The sequence below is a fragment of the Otolemur garnettii genome, unplaced genomic scaffold, assembly GCF_000181295.1.
Source record: "Otolemur garnettii isolate 467f Iridium unplaced genomic scaffold, OtoGar3 scaffold00214, whole genome shotgun sequence".
Classification (NCBI taxonomy): Eukaryota; Metazoa; Chordata; class Mammalia; order Primates; family Galagidae; genus Otolemur; species Otolemur garnettii.
This window is the reverse complement of record NW_003852609.1, coordinates 2,360,232-2,385,949: the sequence shown is the minus strand read 5'-3', so window position 1 is coordinate 2,385,949 and position 25,718 is coordinate 2,360,232. Positions and strand designations below refer to the sequence as shown.

General features: G+C 40.8%; 1 protein-coding gene across 2 annotated transcripts in view; it reads right to left on the bottom strand.

The window, feature by feature from the left end:
• Window positions 1-1,431: 1,431 nt before the first annotated feature.
• Window positions 1,432-25,718, bottom strand: part of KLF3 (Kruppel like factor 3) — a 36,162-nt gene continuing 11,875 nt past the window's right edge. Inside the window, exons 2-6 of one of the 2 annotated variants that reach the window (XM_012812648.2) lie at window positions 22,001-22,096; window positions 13,788-14,271; window positions 12,990-13,140; window positions 7,521-7,681; window positions 1,432-5,308 (exon numbers count right to left, since the gene is read on the bottom strand). In XM_012812648.2, the coding sequence (XP_012668102.1) occupies window positions 5,127-5,308; window positions 7,521-7,681; window positions 12,990-13,140; window positions 13,788-14,271; window positions 22,001-22,096 (1,074 nt within the window). In that variant the 3' untranslated portion in view covers window positions 1,432-5,126. The remainder of the gene's footprint in view (window positions 5,309-7,520; window positions 7,682-12,989; window positions 13,141-13,787; window positions 14,272-22,000; window positions 22,097-25,718) is intronic. The other variant, XM_003801627.2, reaches the window with a different exon arrangement.

Below are 25,718 nucleotides of genomic sequence, written 5' to 3'. Positions count from 1 at the left end.
AAGGTGTATGTTACTTCCAGTACCCACACAGATACCAAAATCTTTCTATGTTCAAGGCCTTATATAAAATGGTATAGTATTTCTACATAATCTCCTATATACTTTAAATTCTCCCTAGATTATGAAACCTAAACACCTGATAAAATATAAATGATACGTAAATAGTTGTACTGTTTCTATTTGTATTTATTATTATATCATTGCTTTGTTTTACCTCTGAATATTTTCAATCCACTGAAGGTTGAATCCATGGAACCTCCAGATACAGAAGGATGAATAGGCAATATTATCTTTACTTGTGTCAAATATCCTTGCTTTAACCATTCCTCAAAGAGTTTAGTATAGAATCTACATTTGTCACACCTTGATCATTTACTTGGGCAGAATCCAGCTTGTAACAATTCCTCCTAGAAGAACAGGTCTTAATTTGAACTCAGCAAGTGTCACGCCAACCATAAGAAATAGAGTGGGAGGATTATAGCCAGTCAACTGGACTAATTGAAGCTGATGTTCCTTTAGGATTTAAGTCACACACAATCGCTTTTGAGCTTGCAGTCCACTACAACTTAGTTTAAAAGCAGTGACGTTCCCTGGAGAAGGCTGAAGGAGTGCTCCAAAGGCTGAATTTAGCCTAGCCTTCTCCTGACCTCCTTCCACTCTCTAACCTGCAAAGGTAAGTCAGGGTGAATTGCTGGCCAGACATTAGTTTGAGTAGTCCAGGCTGGGGGAAGCTGCTGGGATCTAACAAGTCAATTTCTTGGTTTCAGTGTTAGCGGGGAGAAGAGAAGAGAGGTTATTACATTTTGACTTAAACAAAAGAACTAAATGTCTCCATTCCCTCGATGCTGAAGAGATTGCTTGTCCTGGGACATGGCTACCGGAGGCTTGAAGAATGTTTCCCTAGATCTATTTACTTCAGTGCAGTTACTGTCCTATTCCTAATTCCCTACTTTTCAGTCTATGAATCCTGATGTTATCCTAGTTAAAAATTTAAAGTATTAAACTTTTTGTGTCCTTTTTTTTGGGGGGGGGGCAGGGCTGGGTTTGAACCCGCATATGGGGCCAGTGCCCTACTCCTTTAAGCCACAGGCACTGCCCCTATACATGTTTTTTAATACAAGACACTGCAAATTCTTCATGGAAGCTGGCAGTGGTAATAAACACCTAAGAATGCAGTAGGTATTATATTCTGCAGTTTCATGGTTTGAGCTTAGAAGACTCCCTGTTGGCTGTTTTCAGAAAAACCAGGGACATTGCTTTAGGGCTGAGTTAATTACTTTAGTGCCTCTTCTAGCTGGATCTTTTTTTCCCCTCCATTAATAATGATTACCCATCAGAATGGTTTACTTGAAAATTTCTAAGCAGGAGCTCTTAAATTACTCATTTCTGTTCCTAGTGATCACTGAATATATAGTAATCACATGATCACACTTAATATTCTGATGGTTTTATTAACAAGTATATAATACATATATTGCATACTGTATATAGTATATGAGGACTGTACAGTACAAATTTATGTTCACAGTTTGACATGACAAAATGTCATTACTGAATTCCCATTGGACTACAGAGTAGAAACAGAGAAGGTACATTAAACATTCACATCTTTAGTAAGAAAGATTACCAAAATGTCTCAGTATTTGCAAGTATACTAATGCATGCTAAAAACCTTTACCCATTCAGTCTTCTTAGCTTATAAAATATATTACACTTTATTAAAAATTTCTGCATAGTTTATACAAGTATTAAAGTACTGTAAATGTAATAATCCTGCTATACTTGCAGGTATGGTTTAAGAGATGCTAAGCCGAAAGATTATTTTGACCCTCTAACACTAAGTACATAACAGAAAAAAAAGTGCTAGTATTTGTAAAACAATATTGTTGTAGCCCTCGTTTAATGCATGTAAAATGGCTTTGTAAATGTATTTAGATGAATTTGCAATCAACTTAGAAATTAACCTTGACCAAGAGAATAAAGACAACTCTGAGCAACTTCATGTATGACAGCAATTCCTTCAAGACAACTATATATTTTCAAATCAAATGATCAAATCTTAGATCCTTAAGATTGTCTTTAAAACAATCTAATCAGGAATGATGTGCAGATACATGTAGTATAGGATCAGCAAAATAGTCTTTCAAATTCCACATTAGTGCAATACTGATAGTGCAGATGGGTGTTTAATAAAATATACATATACATATAGAGTTCCCCTGTAATTCTGTTCCAAGGCTCTTGAAACTTCTGTGGATTTAGCAACTCCTTAGCTGAACATAGCTATGCTGCTAACACATTCTCCAAACAAAGCGATTTAGAATGTTAATGCCCATTTATAATGTAGATTCACATTTTAAAGTAATAAAATATGATGGATTCTGATTTAATTCTGACTTCTCAAGGATGTCACCTGGGTATATAACACACAAAATTTACATGACACCAACTTCATGTTTACTTATCATTTTCATCAATGTAAAACATGAAAAGCAATGAAAATCACCATTGATAGTAACATGGCACATCATTAAAACCACATGTTCAAGGGCATCTTGTATTTAAGCTCTTCCACAATAACAGCTAAAAGTGACTAAAGACTAAATTTCTCAACTATCATAGTAAAATACAAATATATATATATAAGAAAAATTTGGTAATGGCCAATTTGCAACAAAAGTATATAGACCAGCATGGGAATAGAGAATGGCTTCTCTGGGTTGTTTTTCCAAAATTGAAATGGATCTTTGCCTCTGACCTGTTATCATTACCTAAGCAAGCTAAACAACGTTAAGAGTCTTTGCAGGGTCTTGCCTATCTTTTGAACATTTAAATATGCCGTAGCATCAAGTTTCATGAGAACTCTTAAAGCTTTCTGTTAACTAAACTTGGACTCAAAGTTGATTCAGAGATCAATTCTGTCCTCTCCCATCCCCTTTCCCCTCTTCAGTACCGGCTGGAACATACACAAACAAGTTCCTTGCCTTCCATCTTGATTCTGTGTGCTGTGGAAGAACCATTTCAAGAAACGAACACTTCGGGATGAATGTGACTAAGCATTTATAATACAGACAATATCTACTTTTCAAAGAGCCATTTTTATCTCAATTCATATCTTAGTTACAAAAACGAAGAAAAAATAGCCCCATCAGGATGTTTTAATGTTCCGAACAAATTCTGCAGTGCTTAAAAACAAAAAAATCAAAACCAAGTGCCAACATAACAAATTTCTCAACTCCATCTCCTTTCAGTTGGTTTACAGGGGTGATGAGCCGGACCTTTCTGGTACACAGTGCCTACAATTTTTATTAACATAGCATCATCAAAGCAAACTCCCCACACAATTCCCAGGCCTCTAGAGTCACTCATTCACTGGTGTTTGAAAAATGCTTAACAATGTATTCCTCCCAGTTAAGGTTGTATTGGATCCTGAGTTGTGGCTGGGATGAATGTTCAAGATTCCATTCTTCTCTCTTCTCCAATCTTTAAGGAGGAATGAAAAGGCATTTATTTATATGCACCTACATTTAACCACTGTCGCCCACTTTCTTCAAATTCAAGACTAACGGCATTTCTATGCATAAATCAATTTTTATTGACAATGACTATGGCGCTCAAAAGCCTGCTTTTGAAAACCTTGCCCCAATAATGGTGATATTTATTTTCAACACAAACACGAGTCATTATTTTCAGTTTGTCCTGATACTTGACAGTGGTAGTAATTGCCAGCTCTACCAGTAAACTTTTGGGAATTTTTGATATATATATAATGTATATATATAGAATCCCTGATCTCTGGTTTCCTGTGTTTTTCAGAAATTCCCAAAATAAAGGTATGTGTGCTTCACAAGTAATCATATTTACAAATAGTGTCACTCAGGGCTTTAATTCAATGAATCTACTAAAGCATTAGCAGATGCTTCTTTATGATATGTGTCATGAACACAAATGACAGCCAGTTTGGCACCTTACAGCTCACACAGAAAAATTTTTGTATAAAAGCTATGTGATTAATTTGATACGGGGAATATAAGTACCACTCAACACTTCCCTGTTTACAACAAAGCTGTTATGCAAGTTGGGTAAAAGAAAGACCATCCAAAAAAATAAAAGAAAGACCATCCATACTCTTACCCAGATTTGTACTGTTACCAAGCAAATATTTTTGTGGAGTCCCCACTATTAATGCCTAATCCTCTCTATTAAGGACAACGTAGGAATGGAGACAGTTGCATGGATGACCCCATTGGTATTTGGCTTTGCAGCAAGGTTCTGCGTGGCTGAACATGCACAAGAGACCAACGCTCTGGAAATGCACTGCACAGCTACCCAAATGTTGAGATCTCACCAACAATCCCTAGCCCAGGAGGAATGGTTGGCTTCCTCCTTTGCCTCCCTGGCTTCCCCTACTCAATGGCCTCCTGCTCCTTTCCAGGCTAGGAAAGCATAGCATCCATCCCTTGAAATAGGAGACACATCACCGACCTAAAAGCTCTGGCTCATCTCCCAGTGATGGCAAAGACCTCCATGTCAGCTGCAGGCACAGAGGAGCGCAAAGAACTTGATTCAGATGAAGTGATAAATCCAGGCTGACAAGATTTGTGAGAACGATGAAAGAGTCGACTCTGCTAGCTTGAAATCTTGCTACACTTCTAGCTAATTGGTGAAAGACACCACCCTTCTTTCTGCTGTCAAGAATAAAACGTGATCACAGGGCACAGAAGTATGAATGTCTCTGGCAAGGACTAGCAGGCTGGATACTGTATTTCTAATACATTTACTTTGACATTCTTTTGAGGAATACATGGAGAAACCAATAACTGGTTACGTTAGTTTACATGTTCCCTTGTTCTCATTACATTAAACGTATCTACAAGAAGGGTTTGCTTAGCATCCCCCCCCAAAAAAAGTGTTCACATTCTTTAGGTCTGACCCGTGGTAAGGAGAGGGAGGATTAGAGAACAGCTACTACTGACCATATGGAAGTTTTGAATGATATAAATTCTGAGATTCAGACCAGCTGAATCCAAATTAAAATGTACATGTAAAAAATGTGTTAGGCGATGGGAGGGAGGACAGAGAGCCAGGTGAGTGGGGGGTCGTGTAGAGGCAGGAGACGGAGGCATTCAGACTAGCATGTGGCGTTTCCTATGCAGGGCAAGATGGTCAGAACGAGAGAAGCTGCGGTCACAGTCTGGACACTGGAAAGGTTTGATTCCAGTGTGTTTTCGGAAATGTCTTGTTAGTTCATCAGACCGCGCAAACTTCCATGTGCAGCCTTCCCATGTACATTTGTAGGGTTTTTCTCCTGCAAAAACGAAAACGAAAATTGTTTGATTTTCCTGTAGACAGTGAAGATATGTGAGCGAGTGCTTAACAAATATTATTTCTAAGATCTGTTCATATATTTGTCCTTCAATAACATGGTGCCTTCTAAATCACTGTAGGCAAGCAAGAAAAAAAATGAATCAACTCTCTTAATGTTTATTTGGCTCTCTGTCCCCCTCCCTAAAAATGGTAGGGAGGATTTTGAGAGTTCCTAAAACATAAAGCTAGGATTTCAACATTCTATTTTCTTGTTTAGTCATAACAATTATGCCCAGTATACTGCTTTAATTCAGAAGTACTAAAAATAAAGTAATTTCTCCCCTGCTGTCCAAAGCTATGTTTTTGCAACCCTTTCCAGTAAGATAAGGATAATTTACAGTTGAGGAACAGAAGACCCTTATGGGGAAATGACAGGGAGAGCCAGTATGAAGGCCCTTAGAAACAAAACTGGTGTTACCGTAGTCTTCCATGTTTAAATCAGTAATGAGGGATAATAACTATTACAAAATAATTCCCATTTAACACCCCTTGTTCTCTAGAAACCTTAGCATTTTAATGAGATATTCAGAATTTGTATCACCTGTTTCACCACAGAGAATACACACAGAAAGTCATCTTTCCCATATCAGAACTGTCATCCTAATAGTCAATGTCTTTTTAACTGTAAGTTTGAAGTTGGTAACACCCACCTCTTGGGTCCCATTAAAGCCTGAGGGATGTTTTTATTAAGTGATCAGGCATTGCTGTTTGAGAGTTCCTCTAAACACAAGGCTGTCACCCTCAGATCTCTCTGTAATCGTATTACCCCAAAGCAAAACAACAGTTGTATGCAGGCTGATTTCCCCTTCGCTTCCCCTGCCACCCCCAGGATTCACTGAGAAACTCCACTTGCAAACTGCCAGACACTTTCCTTCCCTTTTCTCTTCCAAGCCCCAGATTCCTCTCTGCATAAATATTCCAAGCGAGACTCAGAAAAACAATCTTCATTCCAAGTAAGGGAAAATACACACAGAGGTGAAGGCTATCAAACGAAAACGTCACATCTGAGAGTCTGAAGTGAGATGGGCCTTACAGTACATCAGTCAACAGGATTGACTGGTCAAATCGGGCTGGGATAACATTTTTGTGATCTCCTTGAGGCATTTTACTGCCACAGTGTTTAGGAGCATGAAGAACCATTTCACACTGTCTTCCTCCATGTAACCATTTTTATATGGTCCGCTGCTCACTGTCTATATTCAATCCTGGGCAAGATGGAAGATACTCCAAAACAGACATGCCAGCCAATGACATAAACAAAAATCCTCCCAATTCCTTTTCTTTCTTTTAAGGATAATCTTCTATTTTAAATCCATTTTTATTAAACTGCTGCATGTATTCTGTATAAAGAACAGTTCTGTGATCTCATGCATTTGATAATGTACATATATTAAATCAGGGGTCCTCAAACTTTTTAAACAGGGGGCTGGTTCACTGTCCCTCAGACCATTGGAGGGCTGGACGAGTTGGTTGCTAAGCAGGACAGGCAGTGGTGGCAAAAACACCTGGCGGGCCAGATAAATGTCCTAGGTGGGCTGCAGTTTGAGGACGCCTGTATGATAGCTCACAGGAAGGCCTTATCAATTAAAGCACTTTTTCCTGTTCTAGCAGCAAAACTTCCTTTCCCTTGCAGAATACAGAACTGTGATTATGAGGGACCCTGTTACAGGGATTCCTTTGAATCTATTCTAACTTACCAAAACCTTTACCTTTTAAGACTAAATACCTATAGATGATTATAACTCTCAAGATGCCTGAAAAATGGGCTGAGTGCAATGGCTCATGTCTGTAATCTTAACACTCTGGGAGGCCAATTCTGGGAATGCCTGAGCTCAGAGTTCAAGACCAGCATGAGCTAGAGAGAGACCCCGTCTCTAAAACTAGCCAGGCATTGTGGTGGGTGTCTATAGTCCCAGCTACTCAAGAGGCTGAGGCAAGAGGATTGCTTGAGCCTGAGAGTTTGAGGTTGCAGTGAGCTATGTAGGATACCAGGGCACTCCACCGAGGGTGACAAAGTGAGTCTCTTGTCTCTCAAGAAAAAGCCTAAAAAACTTTTATTATAATAACCCGTGAAGGTCAGAACTTCCACCTTTAGTATTCATTTCATTCTAATCCTTCTTAAGAAAAGGGATGAACTGAAACTAGTCCAATACCTGTGTGTGTTCTTCTGTGTGCTTTCAAGTGGGAGCTTTTAGTGTACACCTTGTTGCATCCGTCATAATCACATCTGTGTATCCGCCGCTTCCTCTGGGTATCTGGGGATTCCACAGGTAACGGTCTCTTCCCAGGCTGCACGATGACCGAAGGATGATTCCTACGAAAGCCAATGTTAAATACTAAATGTTGAGAGAAGGCTCTTCCTTTTCTTTGGTTTACTAAAAGCATTAACAATACTGGGCAAAAGAAACAACCAAACTTAAAAAAAAAAAAAAAAAACCCAACAAAGTAAACAGAAAGAAATTAGCTGATCAACCCAAGAAGCACTGCTATATTCATTCAACAAACATTTAGTGGGCACCTACCATCAGCCAGGCACTGTGCTTGGCACCGGAACAAAAGATGAATAAAAACAGGGTTCCTGCCCTTGAGGAGCTCACACTCTAGGGGGAGACAGACATGGAGATAAGTAACGACAGTAAGAAGGTTAGGTGCTGTGCTAGAGGGAGGTGCCAGTGCTAGGGAGGCTCTCAACCTCGGTCTACATTTGCCTCTCCGTGGAGCTTCCTGGGACGAGCCAATGCTGAACACTGTCTCTTTCCACCTGGCTGTCCTCAACTTTATGATTGTTCTTTAGGGAAAAAATGGGAAAGGCCAAGTTCTAAGTCTCAGGCAACAACACTGTAAGATGTACCTGTATGTTATCCTTTACTTAACTGGCACGTAGGTGGAGTCTCTTAGAGACTTGCCAATTCACATTTAATGTTTAAATGCTGGCTCTTTCCAAAAAAAAAAAAAAAAGTTGGCTTTGCTATTTTCACAAACTCTAACCTCACTGTCACTCGCATGCAAGGGAGAACTTCAGCACAGTGTTAGCCACTCACTGACACCGGCACCCCCATGGGGTGCGAGGCATTCTCACTCCCTGATTTCTCGTGGATTTTCTGGGTGGATTTGAAATCAAATCCTATTAAACATCACTACGAGCTTTCTCTTTTTCAGAGGAAAGGTGTGGTGAGTAAAGGCAGGTGAGGAAGTGCTGGGAAAAGTCTGTGAAGTGTTTGCAGGCTTCCCAACTGATTAATATAAGTAATTATAATGTTCTCATCTTCTCTCTCACTTTTCCTAATGACTAGCTACTCCATACATTGCGAACATATACAGTTGGCCGCCCACTGTCACTTTCTCTTTCAAATTTGAATCTATAGCTCCTAAAATGTTCCAAATAACACACGAATGTTCTGTACAGCTGTGTGTGAGGATGTCAAACACTGGTGAAAAGAAAAAAATAAAACAAAATTTCATGAGAGAAATCATTCTAGTTTGTAAGGTTAAAAAAAGAAAGATAATAAAACTTTAGGCTTGGCGTCTATAGCTCAAGTTGCTACAGCACCAGCCACATACACTGGAGCTTGTGGGTTCAAATCCCTGGGCCCGTTGACAACTGCAACCAAAAAATAGCCAGGCGGTTGTGGCGGGCACCTGTACTCCCATCTACTTGGGAGGCTGAGGCAAGAGAATCGCTTAAGCCCAAGAGTTTGAGGTTGCTGTGAGCTGTGACGCCACGGCACTCTACCCAGTGTGACAGCTTAAGACTTTTGTCTCAAAAAAAAAAAACCAAAACATTAAAAAAACTTTAGCTATAAAAAATCAAGAGCGTCCCTAAAAATGAAATTTGCTTTTTTGTCTTGGTAAAAATTTGAATACATACCCCTACCCCTATGTCAATAACTTTTTCAGGAATTCTAAGGCGTGACCAGAAAAAAGAAAAAGGTGGGTTTACATGACCCTACTTCTCAGATTTTATTATGAGCAAAGAAAAACTGTCCATTTTGAGTAACACTTTTCTTTCTTACCCTGATGTCTGGAAGAGGGGTACAGACGGATAAAACAGCCAAGTTTAGATACATGGACAAGTGAACATGAAACAGTGAGGAGGGGGGAAAAAGAACATGAACTTTCATCATGTGTATGTACGCAAACAGAAAATGGAAGTGAGAGGTTTATGCAGATTGAGATTTTATAAGGCTGAATTATTCATTTAAAATCCTTCAGTAAAAAGAAAACCCTATCAGTTCATTTTTAACTTTCAGCTTTAATGTTATCTAATGAAAATGTTTCATCTTCATTAAGAGAATGTCAGGAAATAAAATTCAGGGCAAGAAAATTAATGATTAACTATAAACCCATCTACATCTTTGGGCTTCTGGGAGAGTATCTGTCCCGGACCACTAAGGAAATCCCTCCCAGTGATTGGTCTTAGTGGGGCTGGGGACCTAATAGTTTCTGTGTGGTCATTATAATGCCTTTTTCTGGGTGTTTGTTTTATATGTAAAGGTTATGCTGAAAGGCTGTGGGCTCCAATTTTGAATCCCAGCTCTGTCACTGACAGTGTCTATGACCCTGGGCAAAGAGCTTGTCCTCTGTGTCTCAGCTTTCTCTCTTTAAAATGAGGATGACGACAACAGTGTTGTCAATGTGCACACTGAAGAATAAAGTCTCTTCCGGAGGTGAGTCACTAAATGGCAGCTGTGTATTCCGAGGCTCAGAAATGTCTCAGCCCATTTGGAACTGGGCATCCTACAGTTGTTTAATGTCATGAGGACTTTCTGAGGATGTCCCCAGACCAGAACACCTCTACTTGAGTCACTATCTACCTTGAAAGCAGTGATGCTCAGAGTGGTGAACAGCTCAGCCACGAAGAGCCTGACGGTTCAGGCGGAGGCTGGGTAAGAGCCCTGGGTTCTGTTTTGTCTCCTCACTCCTCATTTTTAAAAAGGTAGTTTGGGATCATTCTAACCGAGACGTTAGAATAGTTTTTAAAAATTAGATACCTGGTCAGTTTTTTGAGTTAAGCTACAATTCGTACACAACTAAATAGGGAAATCCAACCCTCAAGCTTTTTGTTCTAAATATGGTTTCATACATGTCAATATATAACCGAGTTTTGGAATTTGATCTACCTTTGAGTGCCTGTAAAAATAATTCTGAAGCTCTAACACAATGATCAAGCAAATGGATTTCAAAGCTGTACTTTAAAGTCTGCCTCTGGAAGGGAAGGTTTTCCCAAGGCAAATATTATTGGGGCTGCCTCACTGCAATGGTCCGTGCCTATTTCAAGTGATTCTTTCCTGGCTAGCTGGTTTCCTATGTGGGCTGCTACTGGGCACACTCCAAGACATTACTTAATCACATCTGTGAGAGAATTACTTAAAGAGTACATGTCCCAGTTGTGGCTAATCTGCTGAAATTTTTTTTAAGAACAAAATGCACTCTTAGGTCAGCACTAAAATAAGCATATTACTCATTAATCATTAAAACTACTGAGCTTGAGATCATCAAAAGAATACTGCTTAAAATAGGAAAGAAAAAAGGACTTTCTTTTGAGCAGAATTCAAAGCATGGAATATTGCCTTCAAATCTTCTATAGGCATGCAGGGGTTGGTGGGGGCACCTTCTTCTGTAATGTTTTGCATTGTAATTCACATTAACCTAGACTTTGGAATGACACTTTTCCAGTCAATGGATGCCTTCCTATGTAGGCACTTGGGTTCATTTACTTTTACAGCATCTTTTTATTTTTATTTAATTTTTTGCAGTTTTTGGCTGGGGCTGGGTTTGAACCGCCACCTCTGGCATATGGGGCCGGCGCCCTACTCCTTTGAGCCACAGGCGCCGCCCATATAGCATCTTTTTAATTGCCTGTGGAAGACTAACTCCAAATGCATGTCATCTTGTTCATGAAAAAGAGACCACTCTGCCTGTAAGATGTGTCCATTTTGTTCAGTCCCTGTTTTCTCTTTCACCTGAGTGCACAGGCAGATGCCACTGGTGAACGAGGGCAAGATGGCAGGATAGCCCTGGTCTCAAAGCAGGAGACCCAGGGGACCCCCTCAGCTGCCGAGGGCGGGATTACAGGTGACGCAGCTAATGTCTCAGCTCCTCAGTTCTTCACTTGCTCTGACTCCCACATGCTTATTTTTGGAGGAATGAAATAATTCCTTCGAAAACACTTGTGGAAGTTTTTTTCTTTTTTTTTGAGGGAGGATGGCACCATGCAATTGTGCAAAGTAAATGTGCTGCTCCCACTGCTCCAGACACTCTGCCCACTAACAAGGCTGGCCACCAATAGTCACTCTCTTTATCTACCAGGGAATACATGACAACAGGGGAAAAAAAAAGACTATGATCTGGTGCAGTGGACAGATTACTCCATGTGCTACTGGGAAGACACCTGCCCGAGCTGAATGCAGATACAACCAGAATACATCTGCAGTCACCAGGAAACAGCTGTTCTAAACAGCTGTTCTAAACAGCAGAGAAACTGTGTCCTGTGCAGAGTTAACTGTGTGAGGCAGAGGGGTGGAGAACACAAGGCAGAAAGGAGGGTGGAACATTTACCCAAGGTGGACGGAGAAAAGGTGATGCAGAAGGACGACAGCAAAGCAGCCCTGCTCAGATGGGAATGCTGCCTGCCTGTGTGCTAGGCAGCCAGCCACTGAGCCAATGCCAAAGCGCCACAACCCAGGACAATTACAACAATTACAATTAACAGTGAAAATAAAGGGCAGAGGAAACAGGTGTAGCAAGGTCATAAAGGTCATAAAAATGTTGGAGAGCAGAGCTGGGACCTTGTCGGCTCCAAAGGCCATCTTCTGAGTAACTACAAACCCAGCATAATCACTGGTAGAAGTCAAGGTTATCCACTATGGCAAATCCATGAATTAATTGTGGGCAGATCACATTAACAGCACATCAGACCTCAAACAAACCAGCACTCAGGTGCTCGGATACCTCGCAACCTTCCTATTAGATGGCAATTGTACACCTCTGTGGGCAGATATGGTTCAAAAGACCAGAGAATAAAAAGTTCTTTCAATGCTGAGCTTCTCCAAGCTACGCAGACAGCTTTCTGTTGCCACCACTGTTGACAGGACTTGTTCTGGAGTGTCTCTCTTGGGCTTGTGGATGGCCTACAGCTTCTGATTAAAGACATTCCCCACAAAGACACAACATGCTAGATTAGAAGTGACAACTAAGAGGACTCTGTCCACATTAAAACTGTTTATGATAGTTTGTTCTCCAAGCTTAAGAAGAGTACCTGAACACCCAATTCAACCTGTGCAAGGATCCTGACTGTGGGAAAACTATTGACACATAACCTGGGAGGATGAAAAAAACAAAAATGATTTTTGCAGTAAGGTGCGAAATCATGGATGACTAATTCACTGAAAACTGGACATAACCTGTCATAATGCTATCAGAGTACAAAGAGCACATTGTTTTTGGAATGATTTTCCCATTTTGACTAGTGGTACTGGCCCACTGCCCAGTGGCTACCACACACTACAAGGTGTTTGTGGCCATCTACACTGTATGACACATTAGCCAATGCTTGTGCTGCCACACCAGGTCCCAAGATACATGCTACTATACAAATGGCAGGTAGACCTAAATATACTTACTCTTGCAACAATGCTTGTGGGGGGGATACTGAGTTCATTAAAGGGGGTGACATTTCTTCAGGAAAATAATCTGTCCTCTGTGGTTCGATCCCAGGTTCTATTTTAATTTTTTTCTGTAATATAGGCTTCTCGTATGATTCAATTACAGGTACTAAAAAATAAAAATAGAAAAGTCACTCTGTGTACAATTTACCAATTATGACTTTTAAGTTTGTTACATAGTTCCTATCTAGAACACTGATGTGTGAGATTTATTTGCCTTTGGCAAAATTATAGCAAGAGTGAATCTGAGGGGGATTCTTGTTTCTCCCCACCATTATTTTGCCAAGCAGCAGCAAATAGTCCAGCAAACTGGACTTCTAAGACACAGCCCCCAAAAGGTTCTTCCTTACAATTTTTGGTAATACCCCTTCAATCCCATAGTCCTCCATCATCAGCTTATACGCAGGGTGGCTTTTCATAGCCATTCGTTATCACCATGATCAAAAAGTTCTTCATTAAATGCCTCTTGCACTAGAACTATGTTGGTATGCAATTAAGCAATATCAAAGTCAAGATATTTTTCCATCCCCAAGTCAACAATAATACAGTAAAAGTAATCAATCATCTGGTGGTATTAAATGGCCTGATTTGGGGGAGAGCTTTTACAACAAAAAAGAGAAAGAAGCAATGCCTTAGACGGATGAGGAATCCTTTTGAAGAGTTCAATAGCCCCTGCCCTGTGCTTCCTCACCACCCATCTGGAGAAGCCCCATCTACTAAGTGGGTGCAGTGGCACAGAAAAGTGGCAGCATTTACCTTGCATGCTACTATTTGAATTTTCCATCTCGTCCGACAAGGAGACCATGAGAGGCTGCTGGAGGTGACTTGTGTACATGAAGGGGACGGGCTGCACTACCACGGGCTGTATGACAGGCAGGATGCCCGGGCTCCGTATTCCATGCCGGGAGAGGGCAGCTGCCATCACTGGCGGCATGGACAGTGGCACGCCGAAGGGCTGCACGCCCGGAGAAGGGGGTGAGTACTTTTTCATCGGCGGGCTAGAAGAAGGCATGCTCAGCCCAGGCGAGGCTCTCCGGTGTGAGGACGGGAACTTCAGTGAGGAAGGAGAATTCCCAGCTGAAGGCGGTGAACTCCGCTTGTTCACTGTGAGGTCCACGGGCTCCATCTGTATTCCAGGCAGGCCTTCTGGGGTCTGAAAGAACTTATCAGACAATGGTGTAGAGTAAATGACCCCATACTTGTTGGGCTTCATTGATTCCATGTAATTAGATGGATAGGACTAGAAAAGAAAAAAAGAAGAAAGTGTCAACAGCCGAACAAGTGTATGGAATTAAGACAAAAAGATGTAACAAGGCACTTCTAGCTACATAGCGTTTAAAAAGCGGTTTAGATTGAGATGCATACTGGACTTCAGTGGTTACTATGTCCCAAGGAAAACCTGAAATATAATTATAAGGTGATTCCATGTGAAATGTTAGGGTTGCTACCTGGCAAAATTCTACAACAGGCTATTACCCAAGTCTGTGGGCCTGCATTAGGAATCCGAGCTGGAATTCACCAAGAACCAGCCAAAACAAGTTAACCTCATTGCTTTTCTGATGGGGTTTCTTGATTGACCAGAAATACTCTCTAAGCTTCAGTGCCTTTAACCTCAGCAAGGCATTCATCATCTTTCATGATGTACTTGTGTATAGTAAGGAGAAATGGACGGGGCTACACAAGATACGACCGTGCGATGGGCTACAGCAACTGAGTGACCCAGATCCACGCCTACGGTGGCTGACAGTCTCTGACTGCATGGGATTGTCCTGGTTTCAGCACTGACAGTCCCACATCTCAAGAAACCCCTCCATCTCAGGCAAACCAGAAGGGTGGGTTACCCTAATGCCTTTGTACTAAAGCCCCACCCCACCCCCACTAGGGCAGTGATGTCCCTGGCCCTAACTTGTTCAGTGGTCTTATTCAGAATCTGAATGAAGCTGTGGATGATGGCCTGATTTCCAGATTGGTAAGAAATAGCCAACATGATATGACTCAGCTAAGGAAAACAGTTCTCGAAGCCACTCACACAGCAGCTCAGGTCTGATTTTCACTGCTCTGTACCTTGCCACTCACTCATCAAATGAAGCTGGAGGGCAAATGGTCTGTCTCCTCCCAAATCTAAGATCTGTCCCACAAGTGAACTAATTTATCTTCAAATACCTTTCTCTCTTAGAATATCAGCATAACCTGCGTTAAACACAAATAAAATCATCCTAATTCCACACTATCCTTGAGCATGGAATTCACCTAAATGACTGCTATTCCTTAACTAAAATTTTGTTGTAAAAACATGCTTAATTTTTAAAAGACTAAACATAAGCCGTTTTCTTTCCTCATGGGCATTTTAGGGAAACTGAAATTTTTAGTCATCACATGTCATGCTTACTTGCAGAAAATTACTTATATTTGAATGTTTTACAGTGACAGTGATTAAGTAATACAATGTGTCTCTCTTCCAGCTCTAAAAACCTATGCAATATTTATGATGTGGAGGCAATGCTAACTCAGGATTCGACCAGCACTATTAGTTTCTTGAGCCTCCCTGGCCCCACTAGTGGCTACTACTATAAGTCTAAATAATTGTAGGATGGCAGTGGATTTGACAGGGATTACTACTGAGATCACACTTATTCCTCTCTGGGCCTGGACTGGGTGAATCTCCATCTGCTTATGTATTGGAATCATCTGTGCTGTTTTTTAAAGCATCAGAATACTGGGGCATAGAGGCTCAGCCAGTAAAATTTTTTTCACATAACCATGTTTACCTGGTTTTGATGTCAGTTTCTCATCATTAAGATTGTGTTTTGTTTTCTTCTGTCCTTTCTTTCTCCAAATTGTTATTATTGGTATAACTTCCCAGGACAGGGATTCACATAGCTTGGCACACATCCCACAGGGGGTACATAAGTAGAGTATAGAAAGAACATAACAAGGCTGGGCGCAGTGGCTCATGCCCAGAATCCTAGCATCTGGGAGGCCGAGGCAGGTGGACTGCCTGAGCTCACAAGTTCGAGACCAGCCTGAGCCAGAGCAAGACCTTGTCTCTTGGGCATTGTGGCAGGCACCTTTAGTCCCAGCCACTTCGGAAGCTGAGGCAAGAGAATTGCTTAAGCCCAAGAGTTTGAGGTTGCTATGATATATGACTCCACGGTACTACCTAGGGCAACAAAGTGAGACTGTTGTTAAAAAAAAAAAAGAAAGAAAGAACATAACATACTTTGAAATAGTTGTGTGTTTATTTGAACATGCAAAAAAACCCTGATACTTACTTTTTTTTAACAGTAGTGATACAAGGTTCCCTTTTAAAACTAAATTATGTTAAAAAAAAAAAAAGCAATCCCATAAAAGGCGGCAAGAAGAGATATTACTAATGATTAGAAGTGTGCATAGTATGAAGACACAGTCAACTTGTTCTGGTGATCCTGAAGATCCACCTTCCAGGAGGTTGTAAGGTAATGAGATAACCTATGTGAGGGGCTTGATATAAGCCCTGAAACACCAGTTGTCTCTGGAGCCCCTTCCTGTCCCCCCCCTTTTTTTTTTAATGCAACAGAGTCTCACTATGTCACCCTCAGTAGAGTGCTGTGGTGTCACAGCTCACAGCAACCTCAAACTCCTGGGCTTAAGTGATTCTTTTGCTTCCATTTCTGAAGCAGCTGGAATTACAGGCACCTGCCACAATGCCCGGCTATTTTCTGTTGCAGTTGTCATTGTTGTTTAGCTGGCCCAGGCTGGGTTCAAACCCGCCACCCTTGGTGTATGTGGCTGGCACCGTAATCACTGTGCTATGGGCGCTGAGTGGCAACAATTAAATCTACTTAACACCAAATATTGAAACAAGCATTATTAAAAGCAGCACAAGGTTCATTAACAAAAAATATTATAAATTATATACAATGAAAATTGTGGGAGATAATTAAAGGGGGGAGAAAGATTCCTCCTAGTTCCAAAGTCTAACATGCTTTATATAAATTCTCTGAAGGGCAATAGTTCTGGTACCAGAAGAAAACTTTAGGAGCGGGAGACAGCACTGTTTCCACTCACCAGAATGTAGCTTCCCCTCATTTTCAGCCCCATTCTTCCAAGACCTCCCTATGACCTAGATTTTAATGCCAATAGTTATTGGCAGCTAAATGGGGAGCAAAATGAGGACAATTTCTTTTTTTTTATTGCTGTCATTGCTGGATTTTTCTATCATGGGCTGAGTTTAAGGAAAGCAGGAATTTAGAAACTAGGAAATTCGCAAATTTAGTAATATTCTCAGGTTTCTTAGGCCATTAAGAAAGAGAAAGTGACATACAACAATTACTAGTTTGCTGAAAGTTTGCTCCCAAATGAATGCACCATCCCCTGCAGTGGACGTGCGTTTATTGTAATGTTGGAGGCTAACTACGGGGAGACGACGCATCTAGACACCCAGCTCTGGGTACACAGTTAGCTATTTCCAGTCCACCTGCCTCAAAAGGACAAATGTGGCCCTCCAAACCAGCTCCCTGGTAAATTTAATAGCTGTGTTTACCAGAACCTTCTATAACACAGATTTATTTGGGCTAAGCGCATGAACTACTGCAATCAGCGTGCAATCGGACACAAGGTTTGATCAGGGTGTGTGCCTTGGGTTGGGTACAACCTGGAAACAGTCACATCCCCTCTGTTCTAGACCATTCCTAACTTCTAACAAAGCAATGCAAATAAGCAAGGCTGTACTGGCCTGAAACCCCAAGTGTTGATGAAGCAGAAAATGTGCTTCTGGACATCCAGTGCCCTCTGTGTATACTGCTGACCCCAGGAAACCCTGCGTCCTAGAATGGAGCAGTGTAAAGACCCAGACATCCAGACTTTCCCCGTGCCCCCAGGATGATAATGGGTTTTACTTTTCAAAATAATTTTCTATTAACAAAAAAGTTCTTTCCTTTTGTTGGAACATGCATTCTAATGTTCACACCTCCACACAGTGTGTGTTTATGAGCTGACTGCAGCTTCTCCCTGAAATATAAGACATGGGTGTGGCACAGGTGCTCAATAAATACTTGATGGACGCATGACGTGCATTAACCTGCCCTTGTACATGTCTGTACTAATGACATGGCTAAGGATAATACCAATTCTTTTGAATTTCAAAAAAAAAAAAAAAGAAAAGACTGCAATTGTAACGGTGAAAAAAAAAGACACTGGAGTTTGGAATAGTGACCAAAGCTCTAAATAAATGTTTCATACTAAAGTGAAAGTTGCAATAGTTTCTTATTTTATTAGGAATAGTTTTGGAGTTTTTCCATTACAAAACAGATTAAGGAGATGGTGTGACTCAAGGACATATGGATGAAGTCTCCACTATTTATTAACATGAAAAAATTATGTGTCCGTGACAGGGCAAGTCAGAGGCATCTTCGTCCAAGGGTGGGGTTCCAGCGCAGGAAGGCGTGGTGCATTTATAAACACACACTCTGGAAACAGCAAATGGCTTGCTCCTTTATGCAAACAAAAGTAGAAAGCCCTCTTTCTACCAGGCTCAGAAAAGTCATGAGAAAAGTTTCTGTTAGGACAGAGCAGAGCAAATGACTGACTTCAAGTTCTTCTCGTCTGTAAGGAGTCCTGTTAGATGGCGATTTTCATTTAACACGGAGGAAAAAGGGGAGGAGGAATACACTTTCTTCCAAAATAACCTTTCTACAGGAAATGAATAAAGAATATTTTTAACAATTTGTGGATTTTTCTTTTTACCACTTATTTTTCACTTCTTGGATTAAATCCTTTTATTTTTCAACCTTTTTGGAAACAGTCAAAACAGTGTCTTTAAATCTGGATTTTATGCACACGTTGTTTCATGTTTGACAAAATCTTTTAAAAAGGAGGATCCGGGAGGTGCTGGTGAGTTTTGGCAATTTTGAGGTGTAGAGCGAGTAGCAGAGTTTCAAGGCACAGATGCAGGGAGGGGGTATCTACCCTGCTCTCCATTCTTGCAAATTTTAACAAAGTTCAGGTTTAGCAGAGAACAGTACTAAGGGCTTATTATTTTGCAAAGAAGGAAATGGCACATCCTCACTATCTCTAAACTATAGCAAAATACCAAACAAGCACCTGTTTCTGCTGTGTTATCCCTTTAAACATGGGGTGGGTGATTAGTTACCATAAAATATTTATATTCATTATGTAGAATTAAAAATTTTTACGGATACTCTATACTGCCTTAATGTTTATAGCATTGACTTGAATAGCCAAAATCCTTAACTTTCAAATCAAAGAATGAATTAAAAATAAAAACGATGGGGCATGGTGGTTTGAGCCTGTAATTTCAGCTACTCAGGAGACTGGGTAGGGAGGCCAGGAGTTTGAGATCAGTCTGAGTAACGTAGCAAGACCCCATCTCTACCAAATCATAATAATAAGAAGGAATGATAAATTAGGCTTCATAAACTTTACCTATGAAGGTAGGAAAGATGAAATTTGAAAATTAAAGAGTGGAACAAAAGCTTTTTAGTTAATGGATTTTTAGGGTTTTTTTGAGACAGTCTCACTATGTTGCCCTCGGTAGAGTGCTGCGGCATCATAGCTCACAGCAACTTCCAACTCGTGGGCTTAAGCAATTCTCTTGCCTCAGCCTCCCAAGTAGCTGAGACTACAAGCACCCGCCAAAACAGCCGGCTATTTTTTTGTTGCAGTTGTCATTGTTGGTAAGCTGGCCCAGGCAGGGTTTGAACCCACCAACCTTGGTGCATGTGGCTGGTGCCATAACCAATGTGCTAAGGGCGCAGAGTCTTAGTTAATGTATTTAAGTAAAATAATTGTAACACCCTATTCTTCAAATGTTTCTGTTAACTAAGGTTTTACAAAGTAAGATTTAAAAATCATCATAAGGGGAAGGCGCCTGTGGCTCAGTGGGTAGGGTGCTGGCCCCATATACTGAGGGTGGTGGTTTCGAACCCGGGCCCAGCCAAACTGCAACAAAAAATAGCCAGACATTGTGATGGGCACCTGTAGTCCCAGCTACTTGGGAGGCTGAGACAAGAGAATTGCCTAAGCCCAGGAGTTGGAGGTTGCTGTGAGCTGTGATGCCACAGCACTCTACCGAAGGCAACATAGTGAGACTCTGTCTCAAAAAACAAAAACAAAAACAGAAAACCATCATAAGGACCAATGCTAAACCATTTAAAGTCCCTAAGCATCAGTTGAAGTTGAAAACTAGTGCACACAGACAGGGATTGTTAATTGTAAAAATACTTCCATATATTTTAATTTCACATATTAATACAAGTCACAGCACTGTTAAGTTTAACAGTGACTTCCAGTTCATTTTATTTATTTATTTATTTATTTATTTTTTGTAGAGATAGAGTCTCACTTTGTCACCCTTGGTAGAGTGCCGTAGCATTACAGCTCACAGCAACCTCTAATTCTTGGGCTTAAGCGATTTTCTTGCCTCAGCCTCCCAAGTAGCTGGGACTATAGGCACCCACCACAATGCCCGGCAATTTTTTGGTTGCAGTTTGGCTGGAGCTGGGTTTAAACCTGTCACCCTCAGTACATAGGGCCGGTGCCCTACCCACTGAGCCACAGGCGCCGCCCCCCAATTCATTTTACTTCCTATTTCTTCAGTTAAGTGCATTTCTTCGCAATTGATTACATCGTCCCAACTCAGCAATGTAGATCTTCATTTTAGCTTAAAATTAGGCTCTCAAGCCATATTTTCATGCTTGATTAAAAGCGTTGGAAGTACACTGAATAGTCAAATGCATCACTGGTGACTCTGCATTATTTATAAATCAATCATTCTCCAGTACTAAAACCTATTCAAAGTTCAAAGATAGAATTAATGGGGAAATTGTATCCCTTCATTTTCCTCCAACATGATTGTGTAACAGAAAATGTTGATGAACACAATAACAGCAGTGAGCCACAGTAAAAGTAAATTTATTTTTTTTATTAATAAAATTCTTAAAGCCCAGTTAGCATCATATTTAGATACTCAGTTATCCAGTTTTCATGCTGAAAAGTAAATGTTACTTCCTTGAAGCTTCTGCGACTTAACTTTTCATTACAGATACCGGTAAACACTTCACGGGCTTAGTAGTAATATCCATGGCAACTCAGTTCCAAGGGCCCTGAGTGACCCCTGTGTCTTGTCTAAACATTTCTGGCAGGAACCTCTACAGCCAATGCATAAAGATGATCTAATTTTGCAAGCGTGTCATTACTAACCTTCAGATACACAACTTAGGCCAAGTTTTTCCCATTGTGAATATTTTCCAAGCCCATGGAAGAAAAGAGCAAGACAGAGTGAGAGCGCTGCCTTGTTCAATATCCACCAAACCAGATCCCCTCAGGTCTAAAGCACTCTGCTCTGAAGCCAGATGCTTCTTTTGTCTCCATGCCTCACATCCATGGCACTAGTGCTGTGCCTCATAGACACCTGGAAAAGCACCCAGCAGCCTGGCTCATGGAAGGGCTAGCTCTGCACTGAAATGCTGAAAAGGACAACGAACAGAACTCCCACCCAGCCACAGCCTCTTCCAAGTGAAACGAGATCCTGTCCCTACTGCCAAGTTCATTCTGTTGCTGGCTTTGCTTCTGTCCTCTCCTAGAGAGAGACACAGCTCCACATGGCTGCTGTCAACGGTTTCTAAGCAAATCATTTAATTTTTAACATATTTTTACACACGAAAGGGGTGAGCAGTTTTTGTGAACTTAGTTCTCTCATGACCAGATTCGAGTGTGGCCCAAGTTATACACTGATTGTATCTGGGGCCTTGGGGTTAGGGGCTTAAGAAAGCATGGATCTCATTCATTAAGGGATGCACAGCTGGTAGGAGAATTTTTACCTCTTTAGCCCCTTTTACTAGGAGCTTTGGGAAAGGTTTGCTTATGAAATGCTTGTTAAGTAATGGGTAACTTCAAGGAATAATACAAATTCAATAATGTTATCTCTCTTAGAAAAAATAAGGAAAGGTGTTCAATTGTGGAAAACTTACCACTGAGACAGGGTCCATGGCCTCCTGCTTGACAGGGACTGGGTCAAACATGAGCATTCTTTTAGTTAAACCTTCTAGGGTGCTCTGGTGTTGGGCCTAGAAAACAAAACAAGGTATCCATCTAACTCCTGAGGTTCCTTTAAATACAAACCAGTAAAAATAAAATATAACAGTCTTCACCCCCCTTCTCTACCCAACCCTTAGAACGGCTGGAATTTGTTTCTCTCACCTATGAAAGATACCATTTTACATAATTAAAACCAGATCCCATGGTTATAACCAGTTGAGAGCCAACCAGCATTTCTTTTTCTTTCTTTCTTTTCTTTTTTTTGAGACAGCTGGGTAGAGTGCTGGGGCATCAGGGCTCACAGCAACCTCAGTCTCTTGGGCTCAAGAGATCCTCTTGCCTCAGCCTCCTGAGGAGCTGGGACTATAGGTACTTACCATAATGCCTAGCTAGTTTTTCTATTTTTAGTAGCGATGGTATTTTGCTCAGGCTGGTCTCAAACTTGTGAGCTCAAGCAATCCGCCCACCTTGGCCTCCAGGAGTGTTAGGATTATAGGCGTGAGCCACTGCACCCAGCCTCAACCAGCATTGCTAACCCGAACATAAACTCTGACCTTTATGGAACAATATGTACCAACCCCTTCTCAGCAGAAAAGCTTGCTTACAACTGTTCTGTTACTCACTGGAAGTTCACATTACATGATTGTTAACCTTCTCATTAATTTTTTGAGATGGGATCTTACTATTATCACCCAGGCTGGTCTCAACCTCCTGGGCTCAAGCCATCTGGTTCAGCCTTCAGCCACCACTCTTTGGCTCTTCTTTTTAAATGGGATCATGGTTTATATACTATTAGGTACCTATACTTTCACCTAACAGTTTATGAAAAAATGCTTCTTTTTCATTTTCATTAAGTATGGTACTGTATCATGGAATTCACTGTGCCATGGGATGAAAAGATCAGTTTAGTTAAAACTTATCCTTTCTTACTGGCAGTTAGACTGCTTCTAAATTTTCACTATTATAAAGCAGCAGTGAACCTCTTAGAGCCTTCTCGTACACTCTTCAGTAATTTGTAGGATAAATTTTACAAAGAGGAATTTCTTGGGTGAGAAGTGCATAACTTTGCCAAAGCATTTGCTGTATTATCCAACGAAGATGCTTTGTTATTTTCATTAATAAAATAAAAGCCATCTTCCCAAATTTTGACCACTTAAAAAAAAACTTTGCCAATTTGTTAGTCTCAAAATGGCAAATTATTTTTATCCTAAATTGACTGAGGTTATGTTTTTTTTCATCCCTACTGATCTTTTAGACTTCTTTTGAGAAATACCTGTTCAAATCTGGAGCCTGCCCCCAGCATTTCTGTTTTCTAAGTACTTCTCAATATATGGTGAAAATTAGCCTGTTTTCCTTCTAATCTCTCCTAATTAGGAAATCAGGCTAACGTAAAGGAAAAGTTCACCATGATCCTGTCCTGTCCCTCTGTCTATTTTTCGTTGTTTGTTATCTCTGTTCTCATCTGTATTCTACACTAGCCGACTTCTAATGCTTATTCTCATCAAGCCAACTATTTTCCCACAGGATAAAACATTCAGTTTCCTCAATGTTCAACTGCATTTCCCAAGGTTCCAGCTACTAGATCACAATCCAGCTACTGGACAGATCTTTAGAAACCTATTCCAGGCACTAATTATCCAAAGTGTTCAGTGCTGTGGGTAGAGGTAAGACCTTTATAAATCACTTTGGTTTGAGAGAGGCAAAGTACAAAAGTTCTAGGTTGAGTTCTACATAAAGAAGCTGCAGAACCCTGGGTTCTGGATCGATCCCTGTATTTAAGTATTAAAACCCTCGGCCTCCACCTCCAGGGTAGCGACCGTTTAGTTTGTCACATTCATGCTCTACAGTTTCTATTAAGTAACTTCTTACACAGTTATGGAGTGAGAATACCATGTAGGTCTTGTGCTTCACAACTTCGATGAGGCCTGTTTGGTATCTCGTGCCAGCACATGAATTTCCTCCATAACTCAACATTAGGCCCCGACTTCAAAATTCTACTTCTCTTCATCACAGGACATATAATCTACAAAAACAACTGGATACCATGCTACTCAACTCAACAGTGCTACTATCCTCTTAGGTGTCCCAGAAAGAACAAATTCCCACAGCCAGTGAAAAATAGATGATTTCATAATGAAGGATGAAAACACTTTTGTCTCTTGGGATCTATTATTAACCAGTTCCCAGTCTAGCAGCTGTATGGTCAGACATGATTCTAAAAACTGTTGTCCAGTGCCCCATATTGGACCATAAATAAAAGATGTGAGATCTCTAGCTTACCTCCATGAGGTCAGATAATTTAGCAGCCTTGCCTCACACTGGCTATCCCCCCTGTGGGCCCCCCATGGCCTCCAATTCACCCTTACAGATTCATCTGTTACACTAGTCAGTATCTTGAGGCAAATTTTTCTAAACAAAGGCACTCACATTCTCTGATGCATAAGGAAAGAGCCCAGCCATGGGATAAGTTTCCCATGTGAAATGTAGATATCCTCCCCACCTCCCTTACCTACTTCTGTTCAAGGTCTATCAAATGAGATTACAAACTCACAAACCCCTCCCCCACTCGTTTGCCTTCTAAATTATTTATGTCAACAAATATGTGCATAATTTGTTGTGTGTACAAACATAGTACACACAACACTAACTGTGTTGGTTTCTCCTTCTGGAGCAGGATCTGGTATTTGCCTCTTTGCTAACACATCTAGCCTTAGTGGTCAATCCCCTCACCCTTAATACAACTCAGACTAAATTTAGTTTTAAAGTTAACAGCTGCCTACATCCTGTATGAGGTCTCACAGAGGGCTTTTGTCACCACTGCAAAAGCTTCCACATGAGGCTAGTGAGGTCTCCACACCTTGCCTTATCTTGCACTCTTTACTACCACAAACTGCAGCATAGTAGAATAAATTAAGATGACAGGTTCTCAAGTTCTTTTTAGTTCAAATTCTAACATTTAGCTCTTACAGCTTTCAATGTCTGATGCCCATGGCAATGACAACTGAATCCATTTAGAAATGAATTACACATTAGCCTCCTGAATCTTTTACCATTTTAGGATATTATTGAAACTGTTATTGTCCTTTAATTTTTGTTTATCCAAATTTAAGGATATTGGTGCTTTGCAAGTCTTGCAATCCTAAGAGAAACAAAGTCTAGTATACAAATTGGTCCTGACAAAACCTGATTTTTGTAAAAAACAATCGCACTCAAAATCAAGTGTTGATGAATAGCTATTTCTCATTACAGTATTTAAAATAATGAATGGAAAGGGAATGAAAGGGTTAGAACACCTCATTTTCAATCTCCTCACTAATACATCACTAGAAAACAAAAAAAGTCTACAAAATGCAAATATCAAGATGAACAGAATCAAACTCACCAGTCATCTACACGTCTAGCAGCGCTCTGTCCTTACATTAGTAACTTCTAAAATGCCTTTTGAATGATTATGCATACACTATGGATGGAAGAAGGCCACACAAAGCAAAAGCCTGGAATAGTACATCCTAAATGGGTAATTAGACCCTCCTGGGAGTGGTACGTTGTGGGGGTTGGGGTGGGACAGCTTAATACACACCTGTGTGTTAATTTTGGGGGGGGCGGGGGCTGGGTTTGAACCCACCACCTCTGGTATATGGGGCTGGCGCC